The following is a 17,433-nucleotide window of genomic DNA, read 5'->3' as shown; positions in this document are numbered from 1 at the left end:
TCTAAAGGAGGAAAAAATAATGACATGGCCCCCTTGTTCACCTGATCTGAACCCCATAGAAAACCTGTGGTCCCTCATAAAATGTAAGCTCTACAGGGAGGGAAAACAGTACACCTCTCGGAACAGTGTCTGGGAGGCTGTGGTGGCTGCTGCACGCAATGTTGATCGTAAACAGATCAAGCAACTGACAGAATTTATGGATTGTAGGCTGTTGAGTTTCATCATAAAGAAAGGTGGCTATATTGGTCACTAATGTTTTGGGGTTTTGTTTTTGCATGTCAGAAATGTTTATTTCTAAATTTTGTGCAGTTATGTTGGTTTACCTGGTGAAAATAAACAAGTGAGATGGGAATATATTTGGTTTTTATTAAGTTGCCTAATAATTCTGCACAGTAATAGTTACCTGCACAAACAGATATCCTCCTAAGATAGCCAAATCTAAAAAAAAAAAAAAACACTCCAACTTCCAAAAATATTAAGCTTTGATATTGATGAGTCTTTTGGGTTGATTGAGAACATAGTTGTTGATCAATAATAAAAAAAAATCCTCTAAAATACAACTTGCCTAATAATTCTGCACACAGTGTACATACGCTACTCCCACTCAATCTACTGCTCTTGTAGCGCCCTGTAAAACCAGGTAGTTGCACATGTAGGCCCCCGCATAACATCAGTCCCACGAAGGGTTAAAACAGCCGACCTGAAACCCTAGTCACCCCCTCAGGGAAGGACAGACACACCAGTGGGCGGGACCAGGCATATAAGAAACGCCCACCTAGGGGTCTCTGGAGCCCGGGGCGGGAAAACAGTCAGATCAGATAAGGTTGAGTTGAAGAGTGGAGGTGAAGTCTGGCAGGTGCCAGGGTCGGAGCCCTGAAACCTTGGCTAGGTGGCAGACGGTAGCTGGAGTCTGCAGGAGACAGGAAGACGGCTGCCGGAGATCCGAGGTGGACCGGGACAGGGTTGTAGCCCGCCGGTACCGACACCGGAGAACCGACCCGGAAACCGTGTGCACAGAGGGGGGTACTTGGACCCTGAAGCCAGGACCGGCACTGACAGCCTAGCTAATTAACCAATTAAAGGCAGGATTATAGGTCCTGTCCCAACCTAAGTCCGTAAAAGTAGACAACCACCCACAGAGAGGGATAGGGTAACCACCAGAGCCCGTAGATCCCAAGGGTCAGCGTCAGACCGTCACGGCTCCCAACCAAAGGACCTGCAGCGGACTCCCGTGTTTCACACCGTCCTTTCTACAAAACACTAAGTTCAGAGGAGAGAGACTTTGATACCAACCCGGGTGTGGCATCAGATACACCCGTCTGTGGCAGCCGGCCACCATCACCTTGGTTTACCACAGGACTTGTGTGCTTTATTTGACTGTGAGTAACATCCCCGGCCTGGCTGGGTGCGCCGGCCCCTTCAATCACCATCCTCAGCATACAGACACTGGGCCCCGGGACATCCATCTCTGCCCCGGAGGGGTTAACATCCAGTTGCCAGCCCAACGTCCCCGGAGCCCCGCAACAGCAGCGGTGGTGCTACATCTCACCACACACCGTGGGTGGCGTCACAACCAATCCCGTATAAATACATCCCCCTTTTATTCAGAGTGTCCGCGCGACCCCCGGGTCCGGAGAACCCCTCGAGCTGTACCGTAGATCCGGATCTGAGCAGCACATGCTGCTGGCACGGGGGCGGCACACTCTCCTACTCTCTTGATATGTCATGCCAAACTTTAGGATCTGCCTTTTCTTTTACCTTCCAAACATGATATGGACTCTCTAAAGACAGATAGATTTAAAAAAAAAAAAAAAATGGAACTCCCTTTAACTAGTCTTCAATTTTATTGAAATCTATTTTGTTTCTATCTTATATTCTCTTCAGGTGAAGGACCCTTTCCAGGAGTTATTGACTTGTTTGGAGGTATTGGTGGCCTTTTAGAGTATCGTAGTAGCCTCCTGGCCAGCCATGGTTTTGCCTCTCTTGCTCTGGCTATATATGGTTATGATGATTTGCCTATTTCCTTTGGTGAAATGGATTTAAAATATTTTGAAGAAGCCGCTCAATTTCTATGTGATCATCCAAAAGTAAGTTAGAATTATTAATAGAAACATGTTAGCAAGACTTAAGCGTTAAGGAGTCCATCGAATAGTTGACATGTCATTACATGGTTATTTCTACTGATGAGCGAGCGGGCTCGGCACTACTTGTTTCTCGATTGAGCATCGGGGTGCTTGGGTACTCACACAACTCGGACAAGTATAGCCAGTGCTCTGATGTTTCATCCATGAAACATGATTGATTGCTCTCAGTGAGAGAAACAAAAAAATTTTAGTTAGCCATTAAAAGGTATCACAACTACAAAAATGGAGGATATCCATAAAACAATGACCCCAATGCGCAGGCATGCTTCTCTGCATGATGTATACAGGCACCCCAAGGAGAGCCATTTGCAGTCTCTGAATGGCTCTCACTGGGGTTAAAGTAACAATGACCCAAAGCATACTGCCAAACTGGTTACAAAGTGACTTAAGGATAACAAAGTCATTGTTTTGAAGTGGCCATCACAAAGCCCTGATCTCAATCCTATTGAAAATTTATGTGAAAAGCTGAAAAGGCTGGTGCGCGCAAGACGACCTCCAAACATGGCTCAGTTACACCAGTTCTGTCAGTAGGAATGGGCCCAAATTCCTACCAACTATTGTGAGTAGCTTGTGGAAGGAGATCCAAAACGTTTCTCCCTAGTCATACAGTTTTAAGGGCAATGTATGTAAACTTTTGACTTTGGAGAAAGTAATAAAAATGTCTTAAAACATTCTCTCTCTCATTATTCTGGCATTTGGCAGATATAAATAATTTTGGTTCCTAATTGACGTAAAACGGGAAAAGTTTATTATTTCATGTCAGAGAGTGAGAAAAACATGCAGATGTGCCTTTTTAGATACTGTATGCAAACTTCTGGTTTCACCTGTATGCATCATTGTCCCAACTGCTGCCAAGCAATGCTAACACAAGTCTGAGACTCTTGGAAAACACTTGTACAAGGTGCAGGGAACCCTGGATCACCTAGATATTATCTTAAAATTGGTCTCTTGTGACTTAGAGGTGAGCACCGATTTGTGAGACAGGGAAAAATATCTGTCCCCTTGCGCTTTTGTAAAGGTTTTGAGAAGTTCCATTTCCCAAGCCTTACAGAAAGGGCGAGGAGATTCTAAATGCATTTCTTGTAGTAGCTTATATGTAGTCGAGGTCGCATGTGGAGGAGTTGACTGTGATCGGCATAATTTCTCAAATGTCGACAATGGGCGTACGCAGGGCCATATTTGACATTCATGCTACCTGTGCCACGAGCCACACCAGAGAGGCAAAGAGAGATCAGGGAGGTTAACAGGTGGCTCAGGAATTGGTGTAGGAAAGAGGGTTTTGGGTTCCTGGAGAATTGGTCCGACTTTTCAGTTGGCTACAGATTCTATGCTAGGGATGGGCTACATCTTAATGGGGAAGGTGCAGCTCTGCTGGGGCAGAAAATGGCTATAAGGTTGGAGGAGTGTTTAAACTAGGAATGGGGGGCGAGGGTATTCACTTTATAGAAGGGGAATGTAGTGCAGATAGTGACCAGGGCACAAGTAATGAAATTGGGGGTGGTACGGGGGGAAGGGTTAGGACAGTTAATACAGTAAGCAGGAATATAGGTACAGAGTCATACGTAACGTGCATGTACACTAATGCCCGAAGCCTCACAAATAAGGTGGAGGAATTAGAATTAATATTATTGGAAGAAAATTATGATATAGTGGGGATATCAGAGACATGGCTGGATGAGAGCTATGACTGGGCTGTTAATTTACAGGGTTATAGCCTATTCAGGAATGACCGTACAAATAAGCGAGGGGGAGGTATGTGTCTATATGTAAAATCATCCTTAAAACCCATCCTGCGTGACAACATATGTGAGGGTACTGAGAATGTAGAGTCCCTATGGGTGGAGATAAGGGGGGGAAGAATGAATAATAAAATACTGATAGGGGTGTGTTATAAGACGCCGAATATTATGGAAGAGGTAGAAAATCTCCTCATAAAGCAAATTGATAAAGCAGCGAGTCTCGGAGAGGTAATTATTATGGGGGACTTTAACTATCCTGATATAAATTGGGGAACAGAAACTTGCAGTTCCAGCAAAGGAAATAGATTTTTGATAACAATGAAAGATAATTACCTTTCACAAATGGTACAGGACCCCACAAGAGGGGGAGCACTACTAGACCTTGTACTAACCAATAGGCCAGACCGCATATCAAATATACAAGTTGGGGGTTACTTGGGGAATAGTGATCACAAAATAATAAGTTTTCATGTATTCTTTAGTAAGATGTCTAGTAGAGGGGCTACAAGGACACTAAACTTCAGGAAAGCAAATTTTAAACGGTTGAGAGATGATCTTAGTGCAATAAACTGGGATGATGTACTAAGTAATAAAAGTACACAAAGCAAATGGGAGACTTTTATGAGCATCCTGAATAGGGCTTGTGCAGAAAATATACCCTATGGGAACAAACATGCTAGAAATAGGAGGAAACCCCTATGGCTAAATAGAGCTGTAAGGGAAGCAATAAAAGAAAAACAGAAAGCCTTAAAAGAATTAAAGAGGGTAGGTAGTGATGAGGCATTATATAATTATAGAAAATTAAATAAAATATGTAAAAAGCAAATTAAGTTAGCTAAGTTTGAGACAGAGAGACTCATTGCGAGGGAAAGTAAAAATAATCCTAAAATATTCTTTAACTACATAAACAGTAAAAAACTGAAAAGCGATAGTGTTGGCCCCCTTAAAAATAGTCTTGGTGAAATGGTGGAAGGGGATGAGGGTAAAGCCAACCTGCTGAATGACTTTTTTTCTACGGTTTTTATACAAGAAAATGCCATGGCAGATGACATGACCAGTGATACCATAAATTCACCCTTGAATATTACCTGCTTAACACAGCAGGAAGTACGCCGCCGCCTCGAAATCACTAAGGTTGACAAATCTCTGGGCCCGGATGGCATACACCCCAGAGTACTACAGGAATTGAGTTCTGTGATAGATAGACCATTATTTTTAATCTTCTCAGATTCCTTAATAACAGGGTCGGTACCGCAGGACTGGCGCATAGCAAATGTGGTGCCAATATTCAAAAAGGGGACAAAAACTGAGCCGGGAAATTATAGGCCGGTAAGTCTAACCTCTACGGTTGGTAAAATCCTTGAGGGTTTCTTGAGAGATGCTATACTGGAGTATCTCAAGAAAAATAACCTTATGACAGAGTATCAACATGGGTTTATGAGGGATCGATCCTGTCAAACTAATTTGATCAGCTTCTATGAAGAGGTAAGTTCAAGTCTGGACCAGGGAAATGCAGTGGATGTTGTGTATATGGACTTTTCAAAAGCTTTTGATACGGTGCCACACAAAAGGTTGGTACATAAAATGAGAATAATGGGGATAGGGGAAAATATGTGTAACTGGGTTAAAAACTGGCTCAGTGATAGGAAACAAAGGGTGGTTATTAATGGTACGTACTCGGACTGGGTCTCAGTTCATAGTGGGGTACCACAGGGGTCAGTATTGGGCCCGCTTCTTTTCAACATATTTATAAATGACCTTGTTGGGGGCATGCGGAGTAGAATTTCAATATTTGCAGATGATACTAAACTCTGCAGGGTAATCAATACAGAGGAGGATAATTTTATATTACAGGGAGATTTATGTAAATTGGAGGATTGGGCTGAGAAGTGGCAATTGAAGTTTAATGTAGATAAATGTAAGGTCATGCACTTGGGTAGAGGAAATAACATTTATGATTATGTACTTAATTGTAGAACACTGGGTAAAACAGACACAGAAAAAGACTTGGGTGTATGGGTGGATGGTAAACTTCACTTTAGTGGCCAGTGTCAGGCAGCTGCTCCCAGGGCTAATAAAATAATGGGATGTATTAAAAGAGGTATAAGTGTTCATGAAAAAAATATAGTTCTACCTCTGTACAAGTCACTAGTGCGACCGCACTTAGAATACTGTGTACAATTCTGGTCACCGATATATAAGAAGGACATAGCTGAACTGGAGAGGGTGCAGAGAAGAGCCACCAAGATTATTAGAGGAATGGGTGGGCTGCAATACCAAGACAGGTTATTAAACCTGGGGTTATTTAGTTTGGAAAAACGAAGGCTTAGGGGGGATCTAATCACAATGTATAAATATATGAGGGGACAGTACAGAGACCTTTCCAAAGATCTTTTTACACCTAGGCCTGCGACTGGAACACGGGGGCATCCGCTACGTCTTGAGGAAAGAAGGTTTAATCATAATCACAGACGAGGATTCTTCACTGTACGAGCAGTGAGACTATGGAACTCTCTGCCGCATGATGTTGTAATGAGTGATTCACTACTAACATTTAAGCAGAGCCTGGATGCCTTTCTTGAAAAATGTAATATTACCAGTTATGTATATTAGATTTTATGACAGGGTATTGATCCAGGGAACTAGTCTGATTGCCGGATGTGGAGTCAGGAAGGACATTTTTTCCCCATTGGAACTTGTTTGCCACATTGGGGTTTCTTTTGCCTTCCTCTGGATCAACATGTTAGGCTATGGGTTGAACTAGATGGACTTAGAGTCTCCCTTCAACCTTAAAAACTATGATACTATGATACTATGCTGCCCTAGGCACTTTTAGTTGTAACACGCTCTGCTGGTAAGTCAGACTAAAGGTATGTGCATACAACATCTATTTCAGGCAGATCTGTTCCATTACCCATCTGAAATAGAGCTAAGTAAACTCTAAAAAAACTGAATATGTGCCCTGCAGTGTAAAAATTACTTGTTGATCATATGTAGAGATGAGCAAACCTGTTCAATAAATGTTCGTCAATTTCAAATTCGATACGAGCCTTTGCATGTTTGTTCGGGCTCGGTAACCCTGAGCACTTGCCCTAAAAGTCGGTAATGTTTGTTCGTTCATTAATGGACTGCTGAAAATTACGCAAACACATTTATAGGTTGTTAGGGCCAGGTGGACGGGCAGACCCAGGAGGTGGATCCACTGGGCTGAACACCTCACCGAGGGCAAGGTGCCCGGTAGCCGGAGCACTAGCAGGACAGTCCGTTCAGAGGAGTGGAGTGAAGAAGTCCCTGGGACCACGGGGTCTCTGATGGTAGTCCAGGTGACGGAGCTCAGGTTCGGAGGCCGAGATGACGTCAGGCAGGGTCCGGAACCAATGGAGCGAGGAGGCGGGTCACCACAGGGATCGGAGATGGTAGGAACTGACGGGATGGCAGGCCGTCACCGTTCGGGGTTCGGGTATTGTCAGGACCGGTTGGCGAGGCAGGAGCGGCTCTACGAGAGAGATAGGTGAGTATATCACAAGACACAAGGAGACCTGACTCCTAGCTTAGAAAACACGAAGAACAGGCCCCGCCCACTTGGAAAGGATCCCCCTATATACCCAGTACCTGATCCTTCAAATATCCTGTTGGAGGACACTGGCCCTTTAAGAAAGGGTCAATGACCGCGCGCGCGCCCTAATGCGCATGCGCGAGGCCCGGGTTACACATTGAAACACATTTATAGGTATCATTAGTGCCTGCTGAAAATTTGCTATTGAACAAGCTAAAAAAGTCTTCGCACTTTTCCGTGTCTGCTCCAAATTACGCAGTAAAACACATGTAGAGGTAGTGGTACTTTTTCATGCCTTCACAAAATTGCCAACTCAGGTTGGAAATATATAACTTATCTTTTGTGTCAGGTGTCTGACAGGTGTGAGCGTAGGTTTGTGAAACATCTGTTTGAAAGGGGAAAGGTTAACTATGAGTGGTAAATCACAACGAGGTTGTCATGGAATTAGTGCTAGGGGGGGTGTTGGAGGTGTACATGTGAGAAGATCTGTTAGTGAAAGGTCTAGTAAGCAAATGCCAGCTCATCCTAACCCAAGAGAAATTAAAACAACGTCCATTACAGGATAACCTACTCCCCTAGATTTCTTTGGCAGCCACACATCGCTTCAACTTTGAAATGAGCCTGATAAACAGCAGGTGCTAGAGTGGATGGCAAGCTCGGCATCAACTGGTCTCTCCTCTTCCTGCACCTGAACATCACACACCGTTAATTCCCCAAAGGCGCCACCCCGCCATTACACTACTTTGCGTCCACGTTACAAATCTCCAACCGGCAAAATGACTGTGGGGAACCACACATGGGAGAGTCTGCAGAGCTGTTCACACATTCTATCACATGGGCATCAGAGGTCTGCAGAGGAAAGGATCTGCACCGATGTCCAAAATCTTTTGAGAGTTGGATCCTGACGTTAACCCCCGGGGGTGGAGGTGATGATGATGAGACTAAAATACATGAGGCACATGCGTACTGTGCTGTGATGTCAGGAAGAGGAAGAGGGGGACAACATAGAGCATGAGGATGAAATTGTAGATCCCACTTGGTGTGAACCCAGAGGCACGCAACTAAGCAGATGATGATATGAAGGAGGAGGAAGCCGAGGATGTTACGGTGGCAAATCCCCCACAAAGACATAGTGATGCAACCATGAGAAGCACTGCATTCTCACCCACAACTCTGGCTGTGGCCAGCAGCGGTTGCGGTCTGCAGTTCGCATGAAGGGTTGCCTAGCCCAAGCCTTTTTGAGACCGCAAAAGATGACCCAACTTCCATTATCTACCAACGTTGTAAACAACGACTGAGTAGAGGCAATAATTCAAATAATTTGACTACTACATGCATGAACAGGCACAACCTGAGCAACGAACATGCATTACTTTGGGAATCTCACTGCGCTAAAATGCGGACTAATGAGTCGACTCAACTACCGGCCGCCAAATCAACATCGTTTGCTGCTTCTTCCTCCTCCTACATCACCGGTGAAAATATTCTAACACAGGTCTCCGACCGCAGAACCTCCTCTCTCAGCACAGCAACCAGCCCTTGGTCCTGCCATTTTGGTCACGTAAAAGACCATTTCCTCCAACACATGGCAAAACTAAGTGCTTCAAGGTTTTTGCCTGGTGGATACAGAGAGTTTCGGAAACCTGATGGCGGTCGCAATCCCCCAGTACCAGTTGCCCAGTTGCCATTACTTTTTTAACAAAGCTGTGCCTGCACTACACCATTATGTCGCAGCCAAGATTACCTTTTCCTTGAAAAACTCTGTCTCCCAGGGTGCATTTCACCACACCTGGATGAGCAAGCATGGCCAGGGGCGTTACATTTCGCTGACTGGGCACTGAGTTACTCTTGTGGCTGCGGGGGCAGGCGGGGAAAGGGCTGCTTCCCAAGTCTTGAAATCCCCAAGGCTTTTGGTACAAACGTCTGGATTTACCGCTTTTTTTTCCACTTCCTCCACCTCTTCTAAGGCCTCCACCTGCGCCCTCACCCTTTCCCTTAATTTAAAAAGTGCTGAGGGAATCCACCCACCTTCATACAGCTCAGCCAGAGCTTAACTCAATTAGGTAGTGCTGAAATTAATCTGCATTGGAGAACGCAGTCACACAGCTGCAGAGTTGTGGACCGCTATCAAGGCCAAGTTTGATCAATGGCTGCCTCCACTAAACCTGGAGCCAGGGAAGGTCGTGTGCGACAATGGTGCAAACCTGTTAGCGGCCCTATGTCTAGACGACTTTCGGCCTACCGGTTAACCGGTTGATATGCGATGTGCCGACACGATGGAATTCCCCTCTGCACATGTTGCATCCCTGGTGCTCTATGCCATAATGCATAACCTTGGACAATGCAGTACGGATTTGGGGAAAATCATGATTGTGGAGAGGGCACAGTTGAAGGACCTCTGAACCCTCCTGCACAGTTTCAAAACGACTACAAAGATGGTTAGCACTGACGATTCCATCATCAGGATCACTATGCCGCTCCTCTACATGTTGGAAAGTATTTTGAATAGCCTGCGGAAGAAGCACCTTTTTGCTTGCTTCACTATTTGCTACATGATGTCCGGATTGTTAGTAATAGAAACAGTGCTGACTATTGGGAGACACACGGATGCTGGAGCATCGAAACAAGCTTGTAGACCATTTTAACAGACAAGACAGCAGTGAGGCACACAGTGTGCATCACAGCTTTAGAATTCAACGCAGAAACATTAGCAGCAGCAGTTCAAGTGCCAGAAGCAATTTCTATGATTTGTGGCACACATTTTTTTACACCATTGCATGCACCAGCAGAGTAGAGTAGAAGTCTCTACTCTAGTGTCGCGGGCGGAGGAGGGGACGCCGCGCTCTCCCACTGCTGCTCGGGTCCGGCTGCCGCGGCTGCTGCGGCCTGCTGCTGCTCGGTGGCTCGAGCGATGAGCCGGATCCCGGGGACTCTAGCGGCGCTCCTCGCCCGTGAGTGAAAGGGGGGTAGTTGGGTGTGGGGATGGTTTATTGTCCGTGACGCCACCCACGGTTGTGGTGATTTGGTTGACACCACCGCTGCTCTGTATGGGGATCCCGGGAAGGATGGTATGGAGCAGCCAGTTGTTGTGTTGCCCCTCTGTGGGTAGGGGTTGGTGATCCCGGGCCCCAGTGAGGAAGTGGGGGATGCAGGGCTTGGTGGGCGCAGGGACGAGGGGGCAGCGCGGTCCCTTGTGGCACTGTGGTACTCACTCAGCCTGAGACGTGGACACAGTTTTTCGGTAAACCACACGGCTGGAAAGACGGTTCCCACGGACGGCTGCACTTGCTCTCCCAGTAGGTAACGGTGATGTCCCTTTGACTTGCACCTAATGTTTCTGTGTTGGTAGCGATGGGTTCCCACCGGTAACCCGCTCCCCGGCTTGGATATGGGCCGGAGGAGCCCTACTTTGCCCGCAGACGCTGGCCCCGAGGAAGTGGTGCCTTGGCGGTGGCGGTGTTCCTCCTTAATGGTTGGACTTTTGCCTTCAGTCGGGACTTGGTTGTTGGGGGATCGACGTCCCCTTCACTGACGGATTTGGCAAATTATGGCGACTCCTAGCCTTGCCGGGGTCCGAGAGGCCCCTGCCCTGGTGCTGACTGTCCTTCGTATACTGCTCCAGACCGCCGGGCCACTACCCGTCCGCGGTCCTTCCAGCAACCTCCGAGCAGTCCCCCTCCAGACAATCACCGCTGTTGCTGACCTTGCTGACACTGTCCTGCACTTAGCCGGACCAACTTCAGGGCTTTCCAAGCTCACTTTTACTCTTTTCTTCTTTGCTCCACTACTCCTTCACTTTCAGCTCCTCTACCACTTCCTTCTACTTTCACTTCCCTCACTGTTCTGCTTGTTTACTCCTTTCTGTCCCTAGCTGGACTGCTCGTTCTCCCGCCTCCAGAGCTGTGAACTCCTCGGTGGGCGGAGCCAACCGCCTGGCCCACCTCCTGGTGTGAACATCAGCCCCTGGAGGAAGGCAACAAGGATTTTAGTAGCTTTGGTGTTCCTAACTGGGATGTAGGGTGTGGTGGTGTGATGACCTGTGACCCCTGGCTTGCCCAGGGCGTCACACTAGTAGTAGTGAAGGACTGGAGAGGATGGTGCAGGAGTATTTAGAGCTCAACATTGATGCCATAAGGGTGGATTGGACCCCTTTGCATTTTAGTCTTCAAAAATGAAAGTGGCCTGAGTTCGCCAGTCACACCTTGGATGTTTTGGCCTGCCCGGCAGCCAGCGTTCTCTCGGAACATGTCTTTAGCGCTTTTGGCAGTGTATTGACGAATAAGCACATCCGGCTGTCCCCTGAAAGCATAAAACACCTAACGTTCATAAAGATGAACAAGTTGTGGATGTCCAGTGACTTTGCCACTCCAGTCCCAGACTGTGCAGACTAGGCGATGGTGTACTGCTAGGCGTATGTGACCAAGAGGCCTACGCCTGTCCGTTATGCATCTCTTGATTTTTAACATTTAAATGCCAGGCCAAATCCAGTGTGTTGCATGGACCATAACTCACTGATGTTTTAAGACCCTATGGGGAGGGGCGCAATTGATGGTACTGTACTACTGTCTGCCTGAAAGCATTTAAATGTCTAGACTCCAAGATGGGTCTTCAAGTTGTGTCTTGTCGGTAGTGCCAGTCTTCTGGGCCCAAGAGGCCTACGCCTGTTATCTTGCTGTCTTTGGTGAAGGGAGAAATGCTGGTTCAGGGCTTGTTCCTGGGCCAGTCCCACGCTGCCATGTTGCTTTGTTGGGCTATTTGTAGTGAGTGCTAATTGTTGTCACTTTTCCTGTTGCCTGATCTAAATGTTTGGAAATGTGGAGACTGCAAGTAGGGTCACCAAGTTGGCTTTGGTCTGTAGTGCCAGGGTTCTGTGACCAAGAGGACCCACTGAAATCCCAAGGGTCAGTTTTCGCGGGCTTGTCTCCCAACCAGAACATACCGGGAGCGGACTTTCCCGTTCCATACAGAGTTGTCCAGAAGTGAGGAAAATTACAGAGTGCCGGAGGAAGGGACATCGGAACACCAGCCGGGTGTGGGACCTGAGTACACCCGAACGCGGTGGCCGGCCACTGACACCTTGGTTTACCAACGGACTTGTGTGCAATTATTCAACAGTGAGTACATCAACATTCCCTGGACCGTCCCGGCGCACCACCTCTGGCCTACATCACTCCCCGTGTCCTGGACACTGAGCCCCAGGGAATCCACCCCTACCCACGGGTTAACACCCAGCTGCCATTCCATCATCCCTGGGTGCTCCCCAAAAGCAGCGGTGGTACTCCATATTACCACACACCGTGGGTGGCGTCACGAAGTATCTACAGCAATCCCCTTACGTATATGTCCCCTTTTATTTGAGTGTCCGCGCGACCCCCGGGTCTGGAAATCCCTTGAGCCACTGCGGATCTGTATCCGAGCAGCCCAACTGCTGACGTGGGGGCGACACACCTCAAAACCTGGTGTCACGAACAGGATTCTAACCCATCCACCTACCTGGTGGAAGTGTGCCTTGTTTTGGACTGTACACGGTGATCCGCTTGAAAAGTTTTAGTCAGCCGCCATTTTGCCGCCATTTTTAGGTGCGAAAAACAACAAGCCCGGCGTCTTCTTCCCTGGAAAAGGGCGCGAAGTTGATGCCCCGCCCCCTGGGAACGCGGGCGGAAGTTGGTGACTCCCCAGACAGGAAGCGCAAAGGGCAGTGGGTCCCGCGAGACTGCTGTCGAAAAACCGAGGGGAGGACAGAAAAAGCGTCATGTGACACAAGAAGATAAAAGGCAGGGACACCAGGAATTTGCCAAATCCTGTTCCTGGACAAGCAAGCGGCAGGGGTCCGATAACCAGCAAGTGGAGACGCTAGTTCCGGGACCGCCGACTGGACTGAAGCGCAGACAGAGAGGATGGGTCGGAGGATCCAGGCCCAGGCGCATTTTCTCATGACGCAGTGGACCACCAAGATGAAGGGCTCGAGCCACCGAGCAGCAGCAGCAGCGGCCCCTCCGCCCGCGACATGTACCTAGTGCTCTTTTAAGGCCCTATGGGGAGAGAAGTGTGATGCCCTGGACAAGCCAGGTAGTCACATACATACCAACACACACACACCCACCCTAGGCAGTTACACCAGGCAAACCAAAAACCCTTGTTGCCTCCCTCCAGAGTCTGATGTCCACACTGGGTGGGGCGGAGCCAGGTGGTTGGCCCCACCCACCGAGGAGTTCAAAGGCCTGGAGGCAGGAAAGGTGTCAGTTCAGTCTTGGAGGTGAAAGTGAGAGGAGTGAACACTTGAGGTGTCTGGGTTGGAGCCCAGACACTGACAGCAAGGTTGGCAGATGGTGGTGGCCATCTGCAGGAGCTGGTGGAACTCCGCAGAGCCCTAAGGACCGGGGTCGGGCGTCGGCCCGCCGATACCGGACCGGGGAACGGAGTGAAGCTAAGCACACAGGCAGGGTCATCGGACCCCAACCAGGCTTGGAGCCGCCATCAATAGTCAAATCCGAATGTGACAGGAACCCTAGGGGTTTCCAAACTACTAAGTCCCGATTGAAGGCAACCGTCCACCCAGAGAGGATATACAGCCACCGCCACAGGCTAGAGATCCAAGGGACAGCGCCTGCGGGCAAAACGGGCTCCTACGGCATCTATACGCTGGGGAGCGGACTTCCGGTGGGCAACCACAGGAGTCAAGAACATTCTCAAAGGTGCAGGGAAAGACAGCCACCATCAGCCGTCCAGGGAGAGCACAACAACAACACTGCAGCCGGCTGCGGGACCCGTCCATCCGGCTGTTTTGGTTTACCTACGGCTCTGTCAGTGATTGTCTGAGTGAGTACACCAGTGCCGTCCGGCACCGCGCCGCGCTGTCCCTGCACCCCAGCCATCCGGCCTCCCCGTCACACCACCGGGCCCCGGGATCACCAACCCCCCTACCCACGGAGGGGGCAACATCTCAGCTGCACCCTACCATCTCTCCCGGGATCCCCGTTACCAGCAGCGGTGGTGCCATTATCACCACGACCCGTGGGTGGCGTCACGAACAATCTCCCTAAACATACCTTCCCCATTTCACTCACGGGGGAGGAGCGCTGCTCGAGTCCCCGGGTCCGGTCCACCGCTCGAGCCACTGAGCAGCAGCAGCAGAAGCCACGGACCCGAGCGTGGCGAGCGCGTCTCCTCCGCCCGTGACAGAAGCAGTTGAAGCTACTGTATTGCTGTCTGCCTGAAAGGATTTTGAATGTCAAGACTGCTAGATAGGTCTCAAATTTGTCTCTTGTCTTTAATGGCAGGGGCATGGGAGCACCAGCCCTACACCTGTTTCTAAACCACCTCTATATTTCTTCTGTCAATAACCTAGTGAGGTAATGGCTATGCCAAAACATTGGTGCTGCACTGTAAAACGTAGTTTTGCTGTTTTGGAAGCTATTTGACCCCCTAATGGTGTTTTCTCTGACTTACAATTGGCCTCCCATTGAAATCAATGTGGTTCGAAAAGGTTTGATAAAAGTTTCAAGTTTGGTTTGATAAAGGTTCAACGAACATACCCCTTGTTCGGTTGGGCTTGGCGAACTGAGCCTCCAAAGGTTCGCTCATCTCTGATCATATGTTGTCTTTTGAGCTTCTTTTAACTGATTCAGGTTTCCAAAGATGCAAAGCGGTTGAATGAAGTGACCCAACTATTCCTCAGGCGACTTCTGCTTGTAAACTGCTCACTAGTTTATTTAATACAATTTAATTAAAAAACGCCAAAAGATATCAGAAAAGATGACTGAAAAGAATAAAAAAAGGAGCTTTAGCACAAAAGACACCTGTGTCCTGAAGCGTCTTCTGTCTGAAAAATAATTGAGACATTGTGTACATATATATACCCTTTAGATAGCAGTTAAGCTCTCCCATATACTGACTAAACATTTCAGAATCCACCAATATTGACAGATTATACAGTTCTGGCCAAAAGTTTTGAGAATGCTACAATTATTAATTTTTACAAAGTCTACTGCTTAAGTTTTTCTAATGGCAATTTGCATATACTCCAGAATGTCATAAAGAGTGATCAGCTTAACAGCAATTACTTGCAAAGTAAGTATTGGCTAAGAAAATGAACTTTAACCCCCAAAACACATTTCAACATCATTGCATTCCTGCCTTAAAAGGAGCAGCTAACATTGTTTTAGTGATTGTTCCATTAACACAGGTGTGGGTGTTGATGAGGACAGGGCTGGCGATCAATCAGTCATGATTAAGTAAGAATGACACCACTGGACACTTTAAGAGGAGGCTGGTGCTTGGTATCATTTTTTCTCTTCAGTAAGCCATGGTTATCTCTAAAGAAACACGTGCAGCCATCATTGCTCTGCACAAAAATGCCCTAACAGGGAAGAGTATCGCAGCTAAAAAGATTGCACCTCAGTCAACAATCTATCGCATCATCAAGATCTTCAAGGAGAGAGCTTCCATTGTTGCCAAAAAGGCTCCAGGGCGCCCAAGAAGGACCAGCAAACGCCAGGACCATATCTTAAAACTGTTTCAGCTGCGGGATCGGACTACCAGCAGTGCCGAGCTAGCTCAGCAATGGCAGCAGGCTGGTGTGAGTGCTTCTGCACGCACTGTGAGGCGGAGACTGCTTGAGCAAGGCCTGGTTTCAAGGAGGGCAGCAAAGAAGCCACTTCTCTCCAGAAAAAACATCAGGGACCGACTGATATTCTGCAAAAGTTACAGGGAGTGGACTGCTGAGGACTGGGGTAAAGTCATTTTCTCAGATGAATCCCTTTTTCGATTGTTTGGGACATCTGGAAAACCGCTTATTAGGAGAAGAAGAGGTGAGCGCTACCACCAGTCTTGTCTCATGCCAACTGTTAAGCATCCTGAAATGATTCATGTGTGGGGTTGCTTCTCAGCCAAGGGAATCGGCTCACTCACAGTCTTGCCTAAAAACACAGCCATGAATAAAGAATGGTACCAGAATGTCCTCCAAGAGCAACTTCTCCCAACTTTCCAAGAGCAGTTTGGCACCCAACAATGCCTTTTCCAGCATGATGGAGCACCTTGCCATAAAGCAAAGGTGATCACTAAATGGCTCATGGAACAAAACATAGAGATTTTGGGTCCATGGCCTGGAAACTCCCTAGATCTTAATCCCATTGAGAACTTGTGGGCAATCATCAAGAGACGGGTGGACAAACAAAAACCAACAAATTCTGGCAAAATGCAAGCATTGCTTATGCAAGAATGGACAGCTATCAGTCAGGATTTGCTCCAGAAGTTGATTGAGAGCATGCCAGGGAGAATTGCAGAGGTCCTGAAGAAGAAGGGTCAACACTGCAAATATTGACTTGCTGCATTAACTCATTCTAACTGTCAATATAACCTTTTGGTACTCATAATATGATTGCAATTATATTTCTGTATGTGATGTACACATCAGACAAACACAATTAAAAACCAGAGGGCAACAGATCATGTGAAAATATCATTTTGGTGTCATTCTCAAAACTTTTGGCCATGACTGTACACACAGTCTGGTGTGTATGGCTGCCTCTGACTGATGATATCCGGGAAAATAAGGATCCAGCATGTCAGATTTAGGACTAAAGATCATTTATGTTCTTTAAATGATAAGCCTCCAGAAATGTCTGGCAGCGGCTCTCTTATAGAGAACCCAGGAGCGCTCGGCAAAGTGAGCAGTCCTGTATCTGGGAGAGTCTGGTGCAATAGTTGCCGACCGAATGATGATACAGCTGCCTACATGAATGGGGGCATTAGTTAAACACTTGTTCAGCTAAGAAATTTGGCCTAATTCAGATGACTGTATTATCAGCCGGACACAATGAACTCCTTTTATAGACATGAGGTGAATTGTTTTCAAAGTAAGTTTAATAGTATAGGACATGACAATGTCTTCTTAACCCTAGAACGCGCAAGCATAACAATCTACCATAGAAAACAAATGACCAAGCAGGCCTGCGAGGCCCCAGGTATGCGTTCTAGGGTTAATAGGATGAGC

The 17,433-nt window shown here is 47.5% G+C and overlaps 1 protein-coding gene across 1 annotated transcript in view; it reads left to right on the top strand.

The window, feature by feature from the left end:
• The window catches only part of LOC142302092 (acyl-coenzyme A amino acid N-acyltransferase 1-like), a 37,976-nt gene that overhangs the window by 12,731 nt on the left and 7,812 nt on the right, over positions 1-17,433 (top strand). The window contains exon 3 of the mRNA XM_075343177.1: positions 1,885-2,087. Coding sequence (XP_075199292.1) covers positions 1,885-2,087 — 203 coding nt within the window. The remainder of the gene's footprint in view (positions 1-1,884; positions 2,088-17,433) is intronic.

Source organism: Anomaloglossus baeobatrachus, chromosome 1, assembly GCF_048569485.1.
Source record: "Anomaloglossus baeobatrachus isolate aAnoBae1 chromosome 1, aAnoBae1.hap1, whole genome shotgun sequence".
Taxonomy (NCBI): domain Eukaryota; kingdom Metazoa; phylum Chordata; class Amphibia; order Anura; family Aromobatidae; genus Anomaloglossus; species Anomaloglossus baeobatrachus.
The sequence above is the reverse complement of the archived record's forward strand: the minus strand, read 5'-3'. Positions and strand labels throughout refer to the sequence as shown.